Consider the following 23941-nt stretch of genomic DNA (forward strand, 5'->3'; position numbering starts at 1 on the left):
CACAGTAGCTCACAGTAACCTCACACTCCTGGAATCAAGTGATCCTCCTGTCTCAGCCGCCTGAGTAGCTGGGACTACAGGCACATTACCACAACGCCTGGCTAATTTTTCTACTATTAGTGGAGACAGGGTCTTGCTCTTGCTCGTGCTTGCTCATGGTCTTGAACTCCTGAACTCAAGTGATCCTCCTGCCTCGGCCTCCCAGAGTGCTAGGGTTATACGTGTGAGCCACCTTGCCTGGCCAAAACAACTTTATTGACGTACAGTTTACATATCATAAAATCCACCCATTTTAAGTGTACAATTCCATGAGTTTTAGTTAAGTTTGTCACCATAATCCAGGTTTAGAACATCTGCATCACTCCAATAAGATCCCTCATACTCATCTATGCTTACTGTGGAGTTTTGAGGGTTCTTTATATATTCTGGATATGTCAAGGGAAAAAAGGCCAGACTCTGTAAAATAATGTTAAAGAGATTTATTCTCAACCAAATTTGAGGTCCATGACCTGGAGCCATGCTCAAGAAACCTTAAGCAAGTGGACTCGATGTGGTTAGGTTACAGTTTGGTTTTATACATTTCAGGGAGACAGAGGTTACAGGTAAAGTCATAAATCAATATGTGGGAGGCATACCTTGGTTTGGCCTGAAAAGATGGGCCATCTTGAAGTGGGAGTGAGGTCTTACAAGTTATAGGTGGGTTTCAAGATTATTTGACTTGTAATTGGTTAAAGACATGAAGTTTTGTCTAAAGGCATGGAATGTTTTTTTTTTTATTTCTGCATATTATGGGGTACAAATGTTTAGGTTACCTATGTTGCCCTTGTCCCCTACCCCCAGCTTGGAATGTTTTAAGATAATAAGCTATTTATCAGAGACCAGCCACCAGACATAGATTTGTTGTGTAAATTGAGGATCTGAAGGTTTGTCTTGCATACACGTAGGCCTGTTAATGGGTTACAAAGGATGTCCCCTAGAAGGTGTGTGTGGGGGGTGGCATGATGAGCATGTCTGACCTCCTCCTCCTGGCAAACAATTTAGTGTTGGAATATTCCCTGGGCCAAGAGGGGTTCCAGTCAGCCAGTGGGGGGGTGAGCCTTAAGATTTTATATTTTATTTTAGTTCACGGATACAAGTCCTCTGTTGGATGCGTGATTTGCAATATTTTACAAATGAAGGATTTTTGCCAGGAGGATGAGAATTCTTTCATGGGGGTCCTGAAAGATGGGTCCTGCAAACTGTCTCCTCTTGTTTGGTTTTAACATGGGTAAGCAACCCAATCTGGAAATAACAAAGGCCACTCCCCTTTCCTGAATGCCAAGGGGAGAGTTTACCACAAACTCCTTCCTCCTGTGATAAAGAACATCAAGGAAGCCTTCTGGAGGTGCCCCCATCCCTGGTGGGCAGTCAGAGAGGCCAAGGCCCCCACGGTCCCCGGAGTCACTGCACTGTTCCTGGGGCCACCGGGGTTGCAGATGGTGGGGCGGGTAGACAGGCAGGTTCTGCCAGGGGCTACCAGTGGGAAGCCGGTGCCCTCTCCGATTGCTTGTCAGAAGAGAAACCTCAATTTAAATTTTGTTTCCTTTTTCGTGTCTTTTACTTCTTATTAAAGAATATTTCAAACTTATTCTAAATTAAAGAAAATATCATAGTATAACAAATGCTCAGGTACAATCACCGAGCCTCAACAATTTCATGGCCAACATTGTTTGGGCAGACTTCAACCCGCCACCCAGCCCCTAAACTATAAGGACTTAAAAAAAAATACTGGTATTGCGTGCGAAACATTTAACAATTAACGCTGGTCGCCAGCGTCAAATACTGGCGTTCTCCTTTCGAGGGCACGTGAGAGCCTCTCCTGGGGCGGCGCCTGGCGCAGCTCCCAGCCCCTGCGGAGGCTGCGCGCGCCCCGGAAGCCGGGCACAGCGGCTCGGCCCCTTCTTCCCGGCGGGACGGGACCTGCGCGGCCCGGTCGGCGCCAGGCCGTCGGTGCGGCCGCGGCCCGGAGGGGCAGCTCGCGCGGGACGCGCCAGCCCCGCAGCCCTTCCCCTGCGCGCCCCCGCGCCCCGCCCTCGCTCCGGCGCCGCCCGTCTCCGCCGCCCGTCTCCGCCGCCCGACCGCGCCTCCCGTCCGCGCCGCCCAACCGCGCCGCCCGACCGCGCCGCCCGACCGCGCCGCCCGACCGCGCCGCCCGTCCCCGCCGCCCGTCTCCGCCGCCCGTCCCCGCCGAGGCATGGGCGCCCGCGCGCCGCCGCCGCCATTGCTGCTGCTGCTGCTGCTGCTGCCGCTGCTGTCGGGTACGCCACGCGGGGCCGAGGGGCGGGCGCGCCGCGCGGGGCAGCGGACGGAGGGGCGCGGAGGAGCTGGCGGGCGAGGCCGGGCCGGCGGGGCTCCGGCGGGGACGGCCCTCTCGTGCGGCGCGGAGTTGCGGACCCGAGTCCGCCCTGCCTGCCGCCCGCCCGGCGCCCGGTCTGCGCCCGCCCGCCTCCGCCTGTCTCCAGCCCCCTGCTGCCACGCTAGGAAAAGAATGTTTTTCCTTGGGGCCACGGAGTTTTATCGCGAAAGTAGAATAAGTGCTTCGAAAGCAAAACGATCCTTTCTAATTTAATGAAAAATGTGTTATTTTTTATCATTTTCTGTGGGTGACTTATATGCAACTTGAAAAATAATTCTCGGGGTTCCCAAGGTGAAGAGATGGGAGTTACGTATGCTTCACGAGGCCCCGGCCTCAAAACTAGCGTGAGTTAAATACAACTCACGTGGCAGTTCGTGTGCTAGAGAAGCCGGCCCTGACCGGGCCGCTGGCAGGCTCTCGTGGTGCCCGGAGGGGCTGGCGCAGGCTGGGGCTGGGGCTTGGCGGGGCCGCAAGGGTTCCGCGCAGCCGGGTGGCCGGTGGTCGGGGAGAACGCGAGGCGTGCGCCCCTGCGTTCTGGGAAGAGTAGCGGGCAGCGGGCAGAACCCTACTTCAGAACCCGGAGCCGCTGGGTTAGACTTCCCTAAGCGTTCCCCTCCCGCCACTCTCCCAGGTCGGGCAGTGGGAGCAGCAGGCCTAGGCTGCCTCTCCCCGCAGGAGGGGTGCACGCTCGAGGGGCGCACGCACGAGGGGCGCACGCTCGAGGGGCGCACGCACGAGGGGCGCACGCTCGAGGGGCGCACGCACGAGGGGCGCACGCACGAGGGGCGCACGCACGAGGGGCGCACGCACGAGGGGCGCACGCTCGAGGGGCGCACGCACGAGGGGCGCCCGCGGGGTTCGGAGAGGCCGGAGTCTGTATTCGGGAGTGGAGACCACTCGGCAAGAGCCGGCCGGCTCCGCGCGGGGGCCGTGCGCCCTGGCTCCTGCGGCTGGCGGCCGAGCCCCGCAGGGCGGGTGGGCGGACAGCCCCAGACGGGCTGCAGTCTCCCCGGGCTGGGAAGCAGAAGACCCGGGCCTGGTGGCCCCGGGGGTCGGTCATCTTTCCAGCCTGGACGCAGAGAGGGGCTGCGCCTCGGCAGACTTGTCTGCACCACACCCTGCCCCCGTGACAACAAAGGTAAGGGTAGTCCTTGAGCTCTCACCACTTGCCAGCCCCAGGCCGAGCGCTTCATTCATGGTGACTTTGAGGGGGATGATCCTTATTTTGACAGACTAGGAACCGAGGTTCAGATAGGTTAAGCCACTTGCCTGACCGCGCACAGCACAGCTCGCAGCAGCGGTTCGCCAGCGCAGGGTTGTGACCACTGTGCTTCCCGCTGAATGCGTGTGGCCTGGTGGGATCCTGCCCTCTTAGACCTCGGTTTCCCAGTGTGGACCTCAAGGGGGCGGGACCAGCCCGAAAGTCTGGGGTCCCCGAGAGCACCCCAGCCGCGGAGGGGGCCGGGCCCTGGCTGACGGCGCTGCCTCCGCAGCGGCCCGGGCCTCGGAGGCCGAGCACCGGCTGTTCGAGCGGCTCTTCGAAGACTACAATGAGATCATCCGGCCTGTGGCCAACGTGTCCGACCCCGTCATCGTCCACTTTGAGGTGTCCATGTCTCAGCTGGTGAAGGTGGTGAGTGCGCTGCGGAGCCGGGCATGGGTGCGGGGCCTCGGGACGAGCCTTCCCAGAGCGCGCGTGTTTGTGTGACTCGCCCGTCCGCCGTAATTTCTCCTCCAGGATGAAGTCAACCAGATCATGGAGACCAACCTGTGGCTCAAGCAAGTAAGTGCCAGCCCTGCGCACTGCCGCCCCCTGGTGGCGACTGCCGTGTCTGCTGGCCGTGAACCAACGGGCTCAAAGGCCAGGCTTCCCAGTCATGGACCCAGATCAGGGTCCCCCGGCTGGCAGATCTGTCTCTTCAGGGGTTTGAGTCACATACACTGCTCTACAGTCCCCTGGGAAGGACCACAAGGCCTGGCCCCTCAAGTCACAGGTGGACAGACTGCAGCCTGGAGACAGCCCATCTCCACAGCAAAATGGTACAGGCCTGGGAGCGGATCCCTGGCCCCAGCACTAGGCTGGTCCCTTGCTCTTGCCAGAAACTCGCTCTTAAGTCAGAATCAGATGCTGCTGTTGTTGGCAGGGTAGGAGTAGGGACTCTGGGTTTTTCTGTTTAGATTGAGGCCATGAAATTGACTTCCACATGTCCTCCCAGGGAAGCTTTGTCCCGACTTCTGAGAGACATGATGGCCCATTGGCCTGGCGGTGACCCGCTGCCAGCCTGGCTGGCCGAGCGCTCAGCTCATGCAGCCTTCATGCCCAGGAGGCTGGAAAGCCAGACGGGCACAGTGCCTCTCCCGCACGTGATGGCACATGCTCCCTCTGTGGCCATGGCCTCACCTCTCTCCTGGGTGCTCAGTATCAGACCTCCCAGCTCTGCACCCAAACACTTCTTGGGCCCGATGGGACCACAGCTCCTTCCCCTGGAACTTTCAGAGGCCAGCCTTGCTTGACCTTGAGGTGGACAGGGCTCTGTGTGTGATTGGAGCACATCCCCTTACTGGGGCTTAGTGGGGGACTTGTCTGAAACAACCCCTAGAGGGCCATTTCAGGGGATGTAAACAGCAGGAGCTTAAGGCATGGGCCTGGACTTGGCACTAGAAGTGACCAGAGGTCCCTGTTTTACTGGTGAGGAGCTGGGCTTGCATACAATCCTGGTGGCAGTGGATCTCCTAGAGCCAGGAGCAGCCTGCACACCTGGCCCAGCACACTCCCGTCACTGGCCCACGTGAGAAATCGGGCTGTGTGGCCTGCAGCACAGAGGTGGCTCACACAGCGGGGTGGGGAGTCACCAAGATGGGTGGTGTCAAGAGAAATAAAACAGGCTGGTCCTTTTGCTGTGTCCTTCTCCTTCCCTGCCTTCTCCCCCAGATCTGGAACGACTACAAGCTGAAGTGGAACCCCTCCGACTATGATGGGGCGGAGTTCATGCGTGTCCCTGCACAGAAGATCTGGAAGCCAGACATCATGCTGTATAACAAGTAAGGTGCTGCGTGGCCGGCCTTCAGCCCAGGCTCTGGGTCCTAGGCCCACTGTGCTTCCAGCCTGGCCTTCCTTGGGCCTTTTCCAAGAGGGCTTCATTCATTAGCTCATTCTGCAAGTTCTTATTGAGCAACTACTGTATACCAAGTACCAGAGGTGCCAGTGTGCCACAGAGAGCAGCTTTAAAGGGGGCCATGTGTAGGTGGAGGAGGGGCATCTCAGAAAGCTTCGGGGCGGAAGTGGCATTTGAAGCTGTTCTTGGAGGTCATGTAGGGTCTGAGGAAGGGGAGGTAGAGCAGGGAGGCGGGAGAGTGTGTCATGGGTAGCCAGAGTGACCTCCGTGGCTGGGCTGTGAGATATAGGCTGGGGGGATCTGGGCGCCAGCCCCAGTGTGTGGGGGGAGCCTTCGAGGCCAGAGGAGGCCTTGAGTGTGGCATCTGTTCCCAGCCTGTGCATGGACAGGAACCGGAGTGCACGGTGTGCTCCTCACTGCCTTCTCTGAGAGGAGCCAGGGTGCTGGAGAAGGTCCCGGCTGGTGACCCTGAGTCAGGTAGTCCCAGGGTTCCCCGCCTGCTGACTGGCAGTTACCAAGGAGCGTCTCAAAAATATAGGTGCCTGTATTTAAAGTATTTTCTCATTGTTCCTCGTTGTCTTTTCTGAAGTTAATGTGTATCACATTGTCCAAAAACATCTGTGTACTTGTCCCCAGGTCCTGTGCCACAGAAACACTCGGTGGGTGTGGGGCGGGCCCAGGGTCAGGTGTTTTCACAAAGCTGACCTGGGGACTGTGACGGCCGCCTACTTGGGGATCACGGATCTGGCCCATCCCAGCATTGCTCAGCTGTGGGATGAGGCCCAGAGTGACTTCACTCGGGGACGTGTGGCAGAGCCAGGCCCAGGTGGTCTCAGCAGTCGCTGTTTGGAGCCGCCCTGAGCTGGGGGTGCAGGAGGCTGATGCTGCGGTCAAGGGGCTGCGCTGGGCACCCTTAGCCCGCCTCTGTCCCTGCCCTCGAACCTCTTTGCTCCCCCGAAGCAAGCAAGCGAGCCTGCCATCAGGCAGTCACCGTCTTCCTGCACGAGTGTGCCCTGCAGGCCTCCTCCCGTCAGGAGACAGTCTGAGCTGTGGGGAGAGGGTCGGTGGCCGCCCAGCAGGTAAAGTGGGCTCCCACATGCAGTGCAGGGTGAGCTTTCCAGGCCCCAGGATCCCAGCTGCGGTTGAGAAGGGCGAGGCTGGGACTGAGCGGCAGCAGGTGGGTGGTCCCTGCATGCAGGGAAGCTGCTCACAGCAGCCCTCAGTCGGCCCTCTGCGCCTGCCTGCATACCTCCCACCAGTTTCCGGAAGCTTCTCTCTTTTTCTTTTGCAAAGGTTCTTCCCCTGCCCATCTGAGCCTGCCCATCTCTCTTCCCTAAACCCACACAAAACTGACACTTTCCACATTTAAGCCCTTTTATTGGGCTAATATAAATTTTAGTTGATATTTTACAGCATGTACTAATTTGTTCTCTAGGTATTGAAAAATACCTTCTTTGTACCTGTGCTTTATCTCCAGAGTTAGAATGTTTTAACCAGGAAATATTTTTCAGCAAAATACTTCGTGCAGAATTAGTTTAATCTGATTGTAAATAAAAGCACTCTGTGTTTAGGTTTTCATCCTGTGTTAGTACACACGAATATGATTTACTATTAGTATTAGTGCTATGGGTTTTACAATTAGTATCGGGACTGGAGAAGCTGTGGTTTTTGCTGAATCCCACTTCCTGGTCCCTGGCAAAAACAAAAGGGGTCTCTATTCCAAAGATAATCCTTGTTTTATTTACTGTTTTTCCAAGGAAACACAGTATTTATACATAGGCTTTTTCTATGTCATTTATATTTGTAGACTGGTCCTCAAAGAACTGGGAAACAAGATAAACTCAATTGGTTTGCAGAATTTTTTCCTTTCTCTGTGAGCTCTCATAGAAATCTCACAGTCCAAAGGCTCTTAGGAAACTGAGCAGGGTATAGAGAATTTTTGCTAAGCTAGAATTAAGAAAATGGGCAAAAATTTTAATCTTATGTTTTGGGTTCTATCGCTGTTTTCGTGTTGGCAATCTTGGGTGAACCACTGGGGGGCTTTAGGATGTATGATTTTAACAATAATGAGAGATGTAATGAAATGCTTCAAATTGATATGAAGAAGAGCAAATATCATAAGGAATTTCTTTGGAATCTGAAGCTGAAAACAGCATGTTACAGATCATCATCCACCTCATCATCTCTCTCCTAGTGAGAACTTAGGATGTTCAAGATCGGCCCCTGTTGAGGGTTTCTATTCATTTTTAACACTATAAACATCTTGTTTCTTATACCAAAGTTTCTCCTATGATGTAAAGGCACTGTGACCTTTCTAGGGAATACTTTTAGGTCACTTGGCTGGGAGTCACATTCTTGCCTCTTGTCTTCCTTCCATGAAAATCTTTAAAATGCTGCCTCGTTGTCTTCTGCTGTAAAGTGTTGCTGTCAAAGTCTGATGCAAATCTAATTGTGTTTTTCTTGTAAAATAGAGTGACTTTTGAGAAGAAAAGAAGACACTATTAATAAGCATGTAGACCTGGACTTCCCTGGGAAAAAGGGGGTGGTTGGACATCTTATTGATAAGTGGATTGTTCTTTTTGCCGGGCTGCCCAGAGGATTCTTCCCCTTGTCTTTAGGGTCTGGTTGTTTTACTCTGCACCCTATATGTAATAAGCCTTCTTTTAGTCCAGGAAAGTTGTGTTTTGTTTTTTTTTAATTATAGTTGTTAAGCTTTGTTCTGTTCTACTGCTTTGACTTTCTCTCTAGAAACTCATATATGTGTGTGTGTGTGTGAACTTCTTTGCCTATATTCTCTCAAATTCTTTTTCTTTCTGTTGGATTATAAAAGATTTTTTTTCTCCTTTCTGCCTTCTATTTCCATGACTATGCTTTCCATGGTATCTGTGTGTTCTTATGTTTCTCTTAATTTCATCTTTGTTTCTAAAATGATTTTTTTATTCCTTTTTCCTAGTTCTTTCCTATGCTCTATCAGTTCTTTATACGTCCTTGTGTTGCTTAGCCAAATTATTTCTTATCTTTTCTATTTCTGATTCATGCTGCTCTTTCACAGTTTCTAAAGATTTCTTAGTTTCTTTCAGCGTACTTTGTAATATTGGATCATTGCCAGCTGCCTGCTCCATGGCTCCACGGCTGCTCATTTCTGTGTTTTCCTTGTGACGTGTCTGTACAGGGTCCTGTCGCTCTTGCCCGAGTAGATGGCTTTTGCCACACTCTCAGGACAGGTTCCCGGGGGGGAGGGGACAGAGAGGTCCTCTCGCTGCAGCTGCTTGAGAGTCCCCTCCTCAGCCAGTGGCCTTCAGGCGACACAGGCCTGGCCTCTGGGTGGCTCCTCCACGCAGCTGCTGCTCTGACGCCGCCCCAGCTGGTTTCTGAGCCGCCTGTCTCTTCTCACCCCCCACCCCCACCCCCACCCCCAGCGCGCCGTGTTTCCATCCCTTGCTGAGGGCTCCCTGCGGAGCGGGTCCTGGGCCGTGAGGGGCAGCCGCTTCTTGGAGATTTTTAGGGCGTGAGAACCCCCTTGCCCCACCTCCACCAGCGCTGCCCCCACGCAGGCCCTGCCCGTCCTGCTGGTGGCCGCCTGGCTGCGATCTCACGTCTTGAGGTTCGAGGCCTGCACTCGACCCGACTCCGTAGGTGATGTCATCAGTAGGTTGGTTCTTTTGCTATCCAGGCTGCCCTATTTTATGAGGGAATTTAGAGAGATTTAAAAAACCTACACCATCATGATCTTTCTCATACCACTCACCACCCTGGCCCCGCTGATGCTCGGCAGCTGCCGTTGGATGAAACCGACCGCTCAGCTGATTGCTTGCGCCCTCCTGGCTCTCTAATCGGCCCACATGGTTGTGTGGCGAGTCACCCAGGCCCCCCTGCCCCCCACCTCTGCCACTCTTTGCTGCCAGCATCTCTTGGGCTCCTCAGGGGCATGTGATCTTGATTTATATTTTGGTCATTCATTTGGTAAAACGGAAATGTACCTAGTGCCCTTTATGTGGCTGGTGCCATGCCAGACCGCAGTCCCAGGCTGAGTCTTCACGTTCTTCGTCTCCTGGTAGCAGAGATGTAACAGTTGGCATTGCTCTGGGCACACACGGGCCTTCTGAGCTGGGCAGACACAGCCAAGGATTTCTGTGGGCAGCAGCTGTGTGACCAGGACACCCAGAAATGAGTGCTGCAGCCAAGCTAGGACTGCCTCTGGGGCCTGCCCTTTGGGTGCACACACACTTTTGTGTCTACTCACTTGAGGCCCCAAGTGAATAGCCAAGGCTCTGTCACAAACTCTTTGTGGAACCTTGAGCAAATCATTCCTATTCTCTGACCCTCGGTTTCCTCTTCAGCAAAGCGAAGGGGCTGGACTAGAGTAGCGGGCAGCAAATGTCTTCCACAAAGAGCCAGAGAGTAAGTATTTTAGGCTTTGTGGGTTATGTGCTCTGTCACAGCCACTCAGCTCTGCCCTTGGAGCTTCAAAAGTAGCCATAGTCAGTAGACAACAAAGGGAGTGGCTCTGTCCCAATAGAAATTTAATCACAGAACTAGGGGCAGGCCCACAGGCCACCGTTTGTCAGCCCTGGGCTTTGAAGGTCCCTTAGTGCTCTGACATTTTGTTGATCTGAGATTCTGTAGGAATGTTGTTTAGGAGGCCTCTGTCTTCCTGAGGGTCTTTTCAACCTTAGCCCAGTGGTGCCCGGGGCCCTCGGGTGCTGGACGTGGGCTGGGTCCACAGGGACTGTGTGGTTCCCCACCTCCGTGCCAGTCCTCAGTCCTCTGTCTGCCTCCTGGAGCTGGGGATATTCTTGTGGGAAATTGGGGGCACAGTAGGAGTGAAGTGAGTGCTTAGCATGTATCAGTATAAACTCAGAAGGGCACCTTTGGGGCAATCCAGCTGGCCAGAGTGAAGGTGGGCAGCAGCGTTGGCATTGAGCCTTCAGGTGTGACGACTGTGCTGCCCGACTGGGGCACATGAGGGTAAGAGGGCCAGGGACGGCAAGGAGAAAGGCGTGCGTCAGAACACCCCTTCTGTGTTCACAGGTTCCTGTCCAGAAACAGCGACATGAGGGTAGCCCGAAAGGTTTAGGTTTGTGGCTGTTTCACGTCTGCAGCTACAAGGCAGGGGGTGTGGTGGCTGCTCCCTTTTGAAGGACGTGAACGCCTTGGCATGCAGAGTGCTGAGAAGCCAATAGGGCTAATCTAAGGAAATGCCACAAAGGCTTCACTGGGCAGGGACTTTGTTCTAAGGACCAACTGGTCTTGCTGTGAGACTCCCTTCTGGCCATTGTGGATGGAATGCAAAACCCCGTAGTATTGAGTTTGTCAGCAGCTGCCCTGCTGTTGAACAAGCCAACACGACCACTCTAAGAAAGATGTATATCTCTGTGTGAAAAGAAAAGGCACATATAGGGAAAAGGAAGGGAGAAGAAATATGGGGAGAAAATGGGGACAGATAGGGAAATAGAAGATAAAGAAACCTGTTGTGCTGAATTTGAAGGACAAGGAGGCAGAAGATGAGTGTTCACTGCGCAGCCGGGCTGGGAAACGCAGGGGGGAGCGCGGGGACTGGCAGAACCGGGATCCAGGGGGAGGGCTTGGGAATGAGCCCGTCTGCGAGGTTCAGTTGAATGGCAGCAGCCCCATGGGGTCTGTGCAGCCCCTTCCAGCACCACAGCCTGGTCTCACATACCAGTTAGGGTGCCCAGTGCAGACTGAATGAAGAACAGTCCAAACCATGAGGTTTAAGCCACAGGACAGCAGGTGGCAAATATTCCCAAAGGCTGCCTGAACTCCTGGCTCCAGGGTGATGACTCTCATCCCATTTCTTTAATTAAAAGGGGAAAAAAATTCTTTTCTAGCATTTGGGAGTGTCTCTATAAATACCAGCATGGAATGAACCTGTGACCTGCCCCGGGGGGTGATAGGTATCTCAGATTGTGGGGGGAAGGGGACCTGGGCCCCAGTACTCCCTTGGTAAACGGGGAAGTGAACTGGGTGACCTTTGATGGCACTTTTAGCTCTCACCTTTGGCAGCTTACAAATCATGCCTTGCCATGAGAAGCTGGACTGGCTGGCTGTGCAGAAGTGACCGCGTGGCGCTGCCCCTCCTCCTTGTCTTTCAGCGCTGTTGGGGATTTCCAGGTGGATGACAAGACCAAGGCCCTGCTCAGATACACAGGGGAAGTGACGTGGATGCCCCCAGCCATCTTTAAGAGCTCATGCAAAATCGATGTGACCTACTTCCCGTTCGATTATCAAAACTGCACCATGAAGTTCGGTTCCTGGTCCTATGACAAGGCAAAAATCGACCTGGTCCTGATCGGCTCCTCCATGAACCTCAAGGACTACTGGGAGAGTGGTGAGTGGGCCATCATCAAAGCCCCGGGCTACAAACACGACATCAAGTACAACTGCTGCGAGGAGATCTACCCCGACATCACGTACTCCCTGTACATCCGGCGCCTGCCCTTGTTCTACACCATCAACCTCATCATCCCCTGTCTGCTCATCTCCTTCCTCACCGTGCTCGTGTTCTACCTGCCCTCCGACTGCGGCGAGAAGGTGACCCTCTGCATCTCCGTGCTCCTCTCGTTGACCGTGTTTCTCCTGGTGATCACCGAGACCATCCCCTCCACCTCGCTGGTCATCCCCCTGATCGGAGAGTACCTCCTGTTCACCATGATCTTCGTCACCTTGTCCATCGTCATCACGGTCTTTGTGCTCAACGTGCACTACAGAACCCCGACCACGCACTCGATGCCTGCGTGGGTGAAGACCATATTCCTCAACTTGCTCCCCAGGGTCATGTTCATGACCAGGCCAGCAAGCAGCGAGGGACACCCTCTGGAGCCAAGGCCCCTCTACCGTGCCGACCTCTCGAATCTGAATCACTTCAGCCGCACAGAGTCCAGAGGCTGCAAGGAAGGCCGCCCGTGCCAGGGTGCGATGTGTGGCTACTGCCGCCACCGCAGGATAAAAATCTCGAATTTCAGCGCCAACCTCACGAGAAGCTCCAGTTCTGAATCTGTTGATGCTGTGCTATCCCTCTCTGCTCTATCACCAGAAATCAAAGAAGCGATCCAAAGTGTCAAGTTTATTGCTGAAAACATGAAAGCGCAGAATGAAGCCAAAGAGGTAAGGATATAACTGTCACTATATCAGTCATTCATTCATTCAACAAACATTTATGCGTTGTTTGTGGGGCAAGGCATGGTGTGGGGTTTAAGAAATTAGACTCTGCTGGAAGGCCGAGGCGGGAGGATCGCTCAAGGTTAGGAGTTTAAAACCAGCCTGAGCAAGAGTAAGACTCCTGTCTGTACTAAAAATGGAAAGAAATTAATTCGCCAACTAAAAACATATAGAAAAAATTAGCCGGGCGTGGTGGCGCATGCCTGTAGTCCCAGCTACTCGGGAGGCTGAAGCAGGAGGATTGCTTGAGCCCAGGATTTTTTTTTTTTTTTTTTTGAGACAGTCTCACTTTGTTGCCCAGGCTAGAGTGAGTGCCGTGGCAGCAGCCTAGCTCACAGCAACCTCAAACTCCTGGGCTCAAGCGATCCTGCTGCCTCAGCCTCCCAAGTAGCTGGGACTACAGGCATGCGCCACCATGCCCGGCTAATTTTTTCTATATATATTAGTTGGCCAATTAATTTCTCTCTATTTATAGTACAGACAGGGTCTCACTCTTGCTCAGGCTGGTTTCGAACTCCTGACTTCGAGCAATCCTCCTGCCTCGGCCTCCCAGAGTGCTAGGATTATAGGCGTGAGCCACCACGCCTGGCCGAGCCCAGGATTTTGAGGTTGCTGTGAGCTAGGCTGACGCCACAGCACTCTAGCCCAGGCAACAGAGTGAGACTTTGTCTCAAAAAAAAAAAAAAAAAAAAGAAATTAGACTCTGGAGTCAGTAGCCTGTGTTCAGACCAGTTATACATCACCTCTCTGAGCCTGTTTTCTCATCTATAAAATGGGATGATAACGCTTGTTAGCATTAATACGTGGTGCCCCGAAGTTAGCCACCAGGCTGCCAGCAGTCTGCCAATCAACACCCCTCATGCCGAGAGAGCGGATCGGGACATGGGCTGGAGAGGGGCGTGCGGCCAGCTCAGCTCAGCTCCAGTCTGTATTAATCAACTGATGTTACATTCCAATTGTCACTTTCCAGTCGTGGGTGTGTGCCCTTTGAGGTATAATTTACATGGAATAAAGTGCACACCTCCTAGGTGTACATCTCAATGAATTTTTACATTATGTACGCACCCATGGAACCGCGATCCAGTTAAAGCTGCAGAACACTCCCAGTGCCACAGAAAGTTCCCCAGTAACCCTGCCCAGTCAGTCTCTCCCTCTCCGCTCGATAACCACTGTCCTGGCTTGACATTGATTGCTTTTACCTATTCTTGAACTTCATGTACATGGAACCACATAGTATAAACTCTTTTGTGTCTGACTTCTTTCATTCAACATAGTGTCTTTGAGGTTCATCCTTGTTGCTGTTTCTTTTTTATTAGTGTATAATACTCTGTAATATGACTGTAACACTTTCTTCTATTTATTTGGTTTACAATTATTGGGCATTTGGTTATTTCTAGTTTGGAGCTACTGTGAATAAATCTGCTGTAAACATTCTTATTCATGTTTTTTGGTGAACATATATGCTCATTTCTCTTCCACCTAGGAGTGGAATTGCTGGATCATTGGAGAGATGTATTTTTAACTTTAGTGGATACTGTAAGATTTCCAAGGTATTCAAACCATTTGACACTCCCCTGGCAATGTTTGAGGGTCAAGTTGCTTCACATTCTCACCAACATGTGTGAAGTGGTATCTCACCACTGTTTTAATTAGCACTTTCCTATTGAGTAATTATTAGGGCTCTTTTTCATACGCTTCTTGGACATTTGGATACCTTCTTTTGTTAAGTATCCGTTCACATTCTTTTGCCCTTTTTTTGTGTCTGTTAGTTGGGGCAGGGCAGTTGAGGGGGGGGTCTCACTAAGTTGTCCTGGCTGGTCTTGAATTCCTGGCCTCAAGCAATCCTCCTGCCTCGGCCTCCCAAGTAGCTAGGGGTACAGGTGAGAGCCACTGTGTCCAGCTCTTGCCCGATTTAAACAGGCAAACTTAGGTGTATTTTTTCCAAAAATTTTATGCTCAAACTTAAGAACTTAGGATTTATGTTAAATACTAAGAATAGGAAAGTTTCACACTAAATAATGTCATGTCTAGCTACTCCATGACTCTGTATACCACCAAAGTTACCAGGGTCACACTTAATTTTATAAAGAAGCTCTGCTTTAAAATTAAGTGACTCTGCCTTAAGTTGTTTATTAGCAAAGAACTAATTACCAGATAATTTCAGCTCCTGAGTCATGGTTGCTAATTAATATTGATAAGGAATGTCTGGAGCCTCTTTAATTCCGAGTGAGTGGCATACCACAGTAGCCGAGACAGGAGGGAGACAGCCACCGCCACCTTCATCTCCTCGCCCCGCTCACCTGAGCGTGCAGAACTTCCAGCTGTCCTAGTCATTGAGCCAAAAAGTCAGGCACTCAGTTGAAGCAATTGTTGGGTATTAAGTAAATAATCAGTTAAAATCTGATGTCTAACACTGGTAACTCTTGTAGACATTCTCTATCCTTCTTTACTCATTTAAAAAATAATCATTTAAGTTAGCAATGATTTTACTAAAGGTTGAGATGTAAATACCCAACTCTAGTCTTTGTTAGGCTCTTAGAAATTACCTTTATTCCCAAAATTATCTACTGGACACTATACAAAGTGTTAGAGTTTTAGAAGGGTTTAAGACATGCAAACAGACATGTTAAAAAATTCTTATTAAAAGGGAGGTCACAAACTTAAATATGAGGCAGGTAAATTAGTGAAATGGCCTGAATGTGGCATCAGGGAGGGGTGGCGTCTGGCAAACTAGTGGCATACGGTTGATCTCAGGGGCAGCCACTGCTCACCTGGTCACCTGTTTCCATGCGGGAGTGCGGACTCGTCATTGCCAGGTCTCCCCGCTCTCCCAGAGAGAGCAGAAATCTGGCTGGCAGGCCGCTAGATCGAGCCGTCTAGAAGAGGGCGGTGAGTGTTAGAACAAAGGCGCCCGCTCGGTGCTCGGCACAGAGCCGAGCTGTCTGAAGGATTGCTGTTTCCCTCTTACTGAGTGGCTGACACTGTGACACCGTTTTCCAGATACTTTAATTTCCTACGTGTCTGGCTTTAACTTGGCTGGTTTTACCTGTGCTTGGCTCCTAGGAGCCTCGCCTGAAGCTGAGGCTGTTTTCCCAGAGCCGCCTCCGAGGGTGTTAGGAGCCCAGACACACTCGGTGTGAGGGGAGTGGTGTCGGGCCTCGGTCACCCCTTATGCTCACACTTCGTCTTGTCGGTGAGGAGTTTAGTTAGCAGTAATGCCCTGAGCTCGAGCTAGGGCCAGGATTGGGTTACCAGGTTAGAAACCTGGTTAGGGAGCCCACCTGTGCAGGTGCTCTTTGCTGGCAGTGGCTCTGAGGGCGATGCTCGGTGGGCCCGCCGTGGGAGCCGCTCTCTGGCCTTGGAGGTGTGCACAGAGCACAGCTGGGATCTTTCTAGCTAACTATGGAGACAGCTTTTATTTTCTGTTTGGTTGAGATATAGATAAAATTTCATTCCAGTAAGAGCCTGACCTTTGATTTATGATTTATTAATTTACATGTGTTGTAATTTACTGTTTTATCAGGGTTAAATTTCTGTCATTTCATTTATTCTTTATTTCCACATCTGATGAGTAATGTGCCACGCATGTCCTACATTTATTCTTCTGTAGCTATTCCTAACTGATTTATCCACACCAAGTTCCCTTTTCCATCCATCAGTCTCTTACATTTCTCAGGATCTGTGTCTTACACCTGTGGTCCTCTGGGCTGTGGACTGCTACTGGTCTGTGGCCTGTTAGGAACCAGGACACAGCAGGAGGTGAGTGTTGGGCAAGGGAGCAAAGCTTCATCTGCATTTACAGCTGCTCCCAATCGCTGGCATCACCGCCTGAGCTCCGCCTCCTGTGAGATCAGCGGCGGCATCGGATGCTCACAGGAGCGCGGGCCCTATTGTAAACTGCATGCGAGGGGTCCAGGCTGCTTGTTCCTTATGAGAGTCTGTGCCTGATGATCGGAGGTGGAGCTGAGGTGATGCTAGCACCAGGGAGCAGCTGCACATACAGATCATCATTAGCAGAGAGGTCTGACTGCAGAGACCATAATAAATCAATCGCTTGCAGACTCATATCAAAACCCTGTCAGTGAGTGGCAAGTGACAATTAAGCTGCATCTGGTGGCAGGCTTTACGTCAGAATCTGACACTTATTTTAGTCTACATGTGGCCCACCCATTATTTTACTTACCACTTCTGTCCACGCCTCTTTCCCTCACTGCACACTTGTCTCAGTCACAGTTTTAGTAAGGCTACAAGCTAACCCTAGCAAAGACGAGCAAAAAAACAAACATTTCTGGAGAACTTCTTTGCAAGGGGGGAAAGACCCAATGATGAGACAGCAGAAGACTCTTAAGACTGCCAACAAAATGAAAGCTGCATTTAAAAGAAAATATCAAGAGTCCTGCTTAAATTACGGGTTCATTGCTAAAGGGGATTCATGCTCTCCACACCAGCTTTGTGTAATATGTGGCCATGAAACCGTCAGAACTGCTTTGCCACGTGGAGACCAAGCACCCCACATTAAAAGACAAACCTTGGGAGTTTTTCAAAAGAAAAAAACATGAGCACGAAGAACAGAAGCAGTTATTGAAGGCCGCCACTTCATCAACACCGCTAAAGCTAAGCAGCCCTTCGCTGTCGGGGAAGAGCTGATCCTGCTGCGGGGGACGGTGCCGGGAGCTTTTAGGAGAGGATGCAGTCCCAAAGGGGCGAGTGTTCTTCTTTCAGCTAGCACCATCACTAGGTGAATTGATGAAATAGCAGAGGATACTGACGCATAATTGTTTGAGAGGATTAATGCACCACCATGGTGTGCAGTCCCAGTTGACAAGTCTGGCAGTGTTGACAGTAGGGCAACAATGCTTGCTTTTGTGTGATGTGTTTCAGGAGGGTGTGCATGAAGATATGTTACCTGCGCTTTTGTTGCCAACCAACGCTGCAGCTGCAGGACTGTTCAAGTCATTGAATGATTACGTTTCAGGAAAGCTGAACTGGTCATCGTGTGTCGGTTTATGCACGGACAAAGCAGCTGCCACAACTGGACGGCTTTCTGGTTTCACGACTTGAGCCCAGAAGGTCACTTCTGAATGTGAGTCCGCACACTGTGTCATCCATAGAGAAGTGCTGGCTAGCCGAAAAATGTCACCTGAACTAAACGTTTTGCAGATTGTGATTATTAATAAAATGATCAACCACATTAAAGTACATGCACTTAACTCACGTCTGTTTGTGTAGCTCTGGACGCAGAGCACACACGTCTTCTCTTATAAACAGAAGTGACATGGGTTTCTAAAGGTAGATCACTGGCCACAGGTTTTGAGTTATGAGAGCCACTCCAGAGATTTCTTTTAGAAAAAGTCACCACTGGCAGCACATTTTAGTGACAGTATGATTCGCAAAACGTGCTTACTTGTGTGACATATTCAACCTGCTCAACGAACGTAATCTGTCACTTCAGGGAAGAATGACAACTATGTTCAAGTCGGCACATGAAGTGGCTGCATTCAAAGCCAACTGGAATTTTGGGGGCGATGAGTGAACATTGGGATTTTTTGACGTGTTTCAGACATTAGCAGAGACTTTGAGAGAGACTGAGCCGGGCCTTCTTTCTCCGGGCTGGTGCACGGTCACCTGTCTCAGCTTTCAAAAGAGTTTGAGCATTACCTCCGAGCCACAGAAGACCCCCAAGCTGGGAGGGAATGATCCGCCACCCACTTGTGAAAAGCCGGGTGAATCTGGTTTGTGCCAGAAGAGGATCAACAGCTTGAGAGCGCAAATGATGGTGGCCTTAAAAGTATGTTTGAGACAACTCGAATCTTTGTACATTTTGTTTTAAAGTCAAGGCGTGGGATATCCTGGGATTGCCACAGAAGCATGGAATGCCTGTTTTCCTTGCTAACATTCTATCTTTGTGAAGCAGGGTTTTCTGCAGTGACAGCAACCAAAATGAGATTACAGAGTAGACTGGACATAAGCAACACACTTCGGGTGTCACTGTCTCCCGTCACCCCCAGATGGGACTGTCTAGTTGTAGGAAAACAAGTTCAGGGCTTCCACTGATTCTCCACTATGGTGAGTCATATAATTCTTTCATTATATACTGCAATGTAGTATTAATACAAATAAAATGTATAATGAATGTAATGTGCTTGAATCATCCCAAAACCATTCTCCCAGCCCCTCCGTCCTTGGAAAAATTATCTTCCATGGAACCGGCCCTGGTGCCAAAAAGATTGGGGACCACTGTCTCACACCTACCCACTCTCCTTCCCTGGGCTCTTGCTCACCACATTTGGCCACACTGGGTGTTGCTAGAGCTTTAGTTCTGCATTTTTACAGATGTATATTTTTGTTTTGGCTACTCCTTTCTTTCTTTAGTCTACAATGAACTTCACTAAATTCACTTACCCGTCACATACATCTTATGGTGTCTCTGGATTTATTTCTCTTCTTATTGGCATGCCTTCTTGAAAGTGTTAATGGGAAAACCTTCTGAGGCCTGTAAGGCAAAAAATGTGCCCTTTGAGGGAGAGTTTAGTTGGATACAAAATGCCAGGGTTGAAGTTCTTTCTCTTACATACTTAAAAAACATTGCTCCACTGTCTTTTTGCCTCAGCGTCACTTCTGCAAAGTTTTAAGCTAGTCTGAGTGTTGGTTCTTTGTGAGTAATGGATTCTGTCTAGAAGCTATAGAATTTTCTGTTTGTAGAGAAATCTACTGACAGGAGATACTGCTTGTCCCTCCTAATCTGTCTGGCATTCTCATGAGTCATTTCATTCTGAGGTTCCCATCAGCTTTTAATTCAGGGAGATTCAAGCTTCTGATTTCTTTAAAAATTCCTCCCCGCCCTGCTTCCTTTCTCTGTCCCTGAGCTCCAGCCCCCCCCCCCACTTCCCGGCTGCTCTCCCTGCTGCCACCCCCTGGAGAGTTCCTCCTCGCACCTCCCAGCTGCCTTCCTGGGCTGCACCTGTCCCTCCCATTACCCCATCTCTCGAATTCTTTATTGTGACTTTTCTGTTGTTCATACCTGTTATTTCCACTTGGTGCTTCTGTAAAACTGCTTGTTCCTATTTCATGTTTCCAGTACTCTCTTTATCACGTTTTATTTTAAATCCTTGACTTGCTCCATGAATTTTCTTTCAATTAGCTAAGTTGGCGTGTTTGTGGCCTGTAATCTCACTTTTTCCTGGGGGTGTCCGCCGTCCTTGCTGACTTGTGCTTGGGGGAGGAGCCCCTCCCCAGGCTGCACAAAGCTGAGGGTCACACAGCCACCCTCTGGGCCAGACAAACGTTCCAGTGTTCTGCCTCCCTGCAAGTGACCTTGTCCCGCCAAGGACCTCTCACCACCTCCCACCTGGCTCTGATCTCCTCTAAGACCTTCTGCTGGTCCTTGATGTGGGGAGGGAGAAGGGAAGCCTCAGCCTCTGCCAGTCGGGACACCTCCTGCTCTCTGCTCTGTCCCTCAGCCAGTCTGCTTGGCTTGCAGACCCCCTGCACCTGCATCTGTGGGCCGAGTGGGCAGGCTGAGCAGGCAAGGTGGCGGGGCAAAGAGTGCCCCTCGGGAGCTCCCAGCACGGCCTCTGCCCGCCCACGCTGCCCCCGCCACACCTTCCCAGGCTTCTCTGGCGTCTGGGCCCACTCCAGTAGGGTAGTGCACCATTTTGCCTAACACATCTATTTAATACCTGTGACTCATTAGTTCCAAAGTTTCCAAAGAATGGCCACTATCATTGTGCTTTAAAGATTTTAAGAGTTAGATGTAAAATTCCTGCCCACCGTGCAAGACTGCGCCTCATCTTTCTTCACTGGGCTAACCCGTTTGTGAGTTGCTGCCCGATGGAGGTCTGTACCTGGATGAGGGTCATTTTTGAAATCAACACTTATATCAATAGATACTATTCCTTAAGGACTCTGCTGAAACAACCCTCTGAGGTAAGTACTGTTCTTAACCCCATTTTACAGATGAGGCAGTCGAGGCTAAGGCACGTCACAGCATTGACCCAGATTCTCACAGCTAGAAAGGAACAGAGCTGAGATTATAATCAAATTTATCTCCAAGTCTCTGCTTTCCAGGCCCTGCCCCTGAGAGCCTTAGGAGGTTTGGCCAGCAGACAGTGGGTAGGAATCACACAGTCTGTGGTGTATTTGAAACACATACAAACCAGTCTTAGGAATTCGAGTCAAGTACCTTGTGGCAAATATGGCACCATGATGCTGACTTTACCTATGACTTCTTAGCTTCACCAAGAGGACACATTTACTCAGGCTCATAATGATGAAATAAAATTGTCTCCCAGCCCCCTTTCAGTATACTTAATTAAATTACTAAATTACATGCTGCCTGTTATGTGATTATTGCTTCAAAATCAGATGATTCATGGGTTCTGTCTTTCTCAATTCAATTATGGTTTCTTTGCTTTCTGAATTGTCTAGAAGTATAATTACCATATAATTCTCCTTCCTATTTCAAGCCCAAATTGAGGTTACATTATATACAATTAGTCCTGCCCTTTCTTCCATATTTTACTTTTTTGTCAGCGATTATCTGATGTTCAGCCTGCTCTTTAACCACTTCGAGACCAGCATCGACTGTAGTCGACAGCCACAGATGAACGTGCACAGCGACTTTAACCCACAGCCGTGATATGACTTTTCTAATTTTTCACTTATCAGAATAAAATTGTGAACATTTAAAAATACCGTAATGAAAACACATATGTGCATGTTACCTATTCTGATTTGCATGACAAGTAAAGCTGCCTGTAAAGTAAAACAAGCTGTCAGTGCTTTCAAGCTTTCCTCATCACACAAGAGCAAACCGGACCACCGTCCATGCACAGCGCAGACCGTCGTGCGGACTGCGAGTGCGGCTGTGGCCAGGGGTCGCGGCCGGTGAGCGCCGCACCGCAGTGGTTAATGTACAGAACTTCACGGCACTTAGGCCTGACACCAAAGATGACCTTTGGTCAGCTGTGCGTTGTTGAGGGGCAGTGGGAGAGAAAGGTGAGGATGGGCTTGTCCTGACATGCTGATTTCGTTTTTGGAACAGACATTAAAAGGAAGTTCATGTCTAAAACTAGATAATAACTAGTTCTTTGTAACAATGGTAAAGAATGTTGGATTATATTATGTATTCTAATGAAGGCCTAGAATCTTACCATGGGAACATAAGTCGAGTAACTTGGTTTTACCAGCTTTATAAAATTGGAATTCAATTTAGAAAAATTTGGTTATGTATACATTAAGAAATTTCTGATTTGAAACAGCTAACATGTCAACTATTTTATACTGCTCCTCTGCTGTGTAAGGAAAAACTTGGGAATGGTGGATCTCCTCAGACTATGTCCATTAGAAGAAAAGGCTTCCTGCATATTGGAGACAGTATGGCTTCTTCTGCCACTGCAGCATATTTATTATTCAGTGTAGAAAATGTGTTCACTTTGCCTTTCCCTGCATGTTTTTCCCTTTTATGATTTTTATTTTTGTTTTGCAGATTCAAGACGATTGGAAGTATGTTGCCATGGTGATTGATCGTATTTTCCTGTGGGTTTTCATCCTGGTGTGCATTTTAGGGACAGCAGGATTGTTTCTGCAGCCCCTGATGGCCAGGGAAGGTGCGTAGGCACCGCACTTGTGCCTGAGGCCGTGGGGTGGGGGGGCTGTTTCCTGATAGTAACATGCCTTCTGTCATCAAGCTACCAGCTTTGTTTCCTGGCATTTCAAAGTTTACTTATTTTCTGGCTGTCTTGATTTTTGTCAAAAAAAAAAAAAATCACACAAGAAAAATATCAAAGTATTTATTATGAGTAAATTAACATTTAATCTTTTTGGTAGGGTAAAGAAATGTCAAAATACAATTCTTCCACAGTGGTAAGTAGTATGCTGTGCTATGAACCATGTAAAAATCTTCCCTTTTTCAGTTGTTGAGAAATAACTGGATAGAAAAACTTGCTGTTCAGAAATATAAAAATGCATTCAGTTTGGTATCACTATAGATCTTCCAGTGGTTTTTCTTAGCCCATAATCTTCTAGAAGTTTTATACTATTTCAGCAATACTCTATTACTACTATTTCTTACCATGCATTTGCAAGAGTCTAAGAGCCATGCCTCCTTTTCAGAGGACCTCAACTATTTCTCTTCCATAATTCTAAATTATTATAACATGAGAAATTATGCCTAATCACTCATTCATTGTTAATGAACTGTCCTAGTTCATTAACTAAGGTGGCTTGAACTGAGTGGCTTATACACAACAGAAATTTCTCATGATTTTAGAAGCTGGAAGGTCCAAGATGAAGACACCAGCAGATTCAGCGTCAGGCTCCGCTTCTTCATAAAGGACACCTTCTAGTTATGTCCTTACATGGGCTGATTGGGCTAGCTAGTTCTCTGGGGTCTGTTATTATTTTATTTTTTTAAGAGACAGGGTCTCGCTGTGTTGCCCAGGCTGGAGTGCAGTGGCACGATCATAGCTCACTGCAACCTCAAACTCCTAAGCTCAAGAGATTGTCCTCCTGGCTCAGCCTCCCAAACAGCTAGGACCACAGGCGCATACCACCAGGCCTGGCTCATTTTTTTTTGTTTGCTTTTTAGATACAGGTTCTTGCTATGTTACCCAGGCTGGTCTTGAACTTCTGGCCTCAAGCAGTCCTCCTGCCTCAGCCTCCCAAAGTAGTAGGACTATGGGTGTGAGTTGTCATACATGACCAACTCCCCCCAACTATGCTTTCTTTTTTAAGTAGAGATGGGGTCTCGCTCTTGCTCAGGCTGGTTTCGAACTCCTGACCTTGAGCGATCCACCTGCCTTGGCCTGATTACAGGCTTGAGCCACCCGTGCCCGGCCCAACTGTGCTTTCTAATATTATCACATTGGGAACTCAACATATGAATTCGGTGGGGGGACACAAACATTCAGGGTCATGGCATGACTCTGTGTTTCTCACGTTGGCACATCTGACATTTGGGGCTAGATAAGCATGTGTTGGGGTAGAGGGGGTTGTCCTATGCATTGTAGGATCTTTTAGCAGGACCCTGGCCTCTAACCGCTAGATGCCAATGACATACTCCCCTTCCTGACCAGTTGTAAAAACCAAAAGTATCTCCAGACTTTGTTAAATGTTCCCTCAGGGCCAAAATTGCCCCTGGTTGAGAAACATTGCTTTAGAAAAATTAAGAAAGAATATCTAGATTTCAGTTTCTTTTCTTTTTCTTTTTTTTGAGACAGAGTCTCACTCTCTTGCCCAGGCTAGAGTGAGT

The 23941-nt window shown here is 49.9% G+C and overlaps 1 protein-coding gene across 1 annotated transcript; it reads left to right on the top strand.

Annotated features, from left to right (window-relative positions):
- The first annotated feature begins 2121 nt into the window (after nt 1-2121).
- Nucleotides 2122-22673, top strand: CHRNA3 (cholinergic receptor nicotinic alpha 3 subunit). The gene is made up of 6 exons (XM_076004603.1): nt 2122-2297; nt 3889-4028; nt 4134-4178; nt 5328-5437; nt 11625-12636; nt 22178-22673. Exons 1-6 carry the CDS (start codon nt 2234-2236, stop codon nt 22304-22306), a joined length of 1500 nt encoding a protein of 499 aa, XP_075860718.1. The 5' UTR covers nt 2122-2233; the 3' UTR covers nt 22307-22673.
- Nucleotides 22674-23941: the final 1268 nt, after the last annotated feature.

This window comes from Microcebus murinus, chromosome 6 (genome assembly GCF_040939455.1).
Source record: "Microcebus murinus isolate Inina chromosome 6, M.murinus_Inina_mat1.0, whole genome shotgun sequence".
NCBI lineage: Eukaryota > Metazoa > Chordata > Mammalia > Primates > Cheirogaleidae > Microcebus > Microcebus murinus.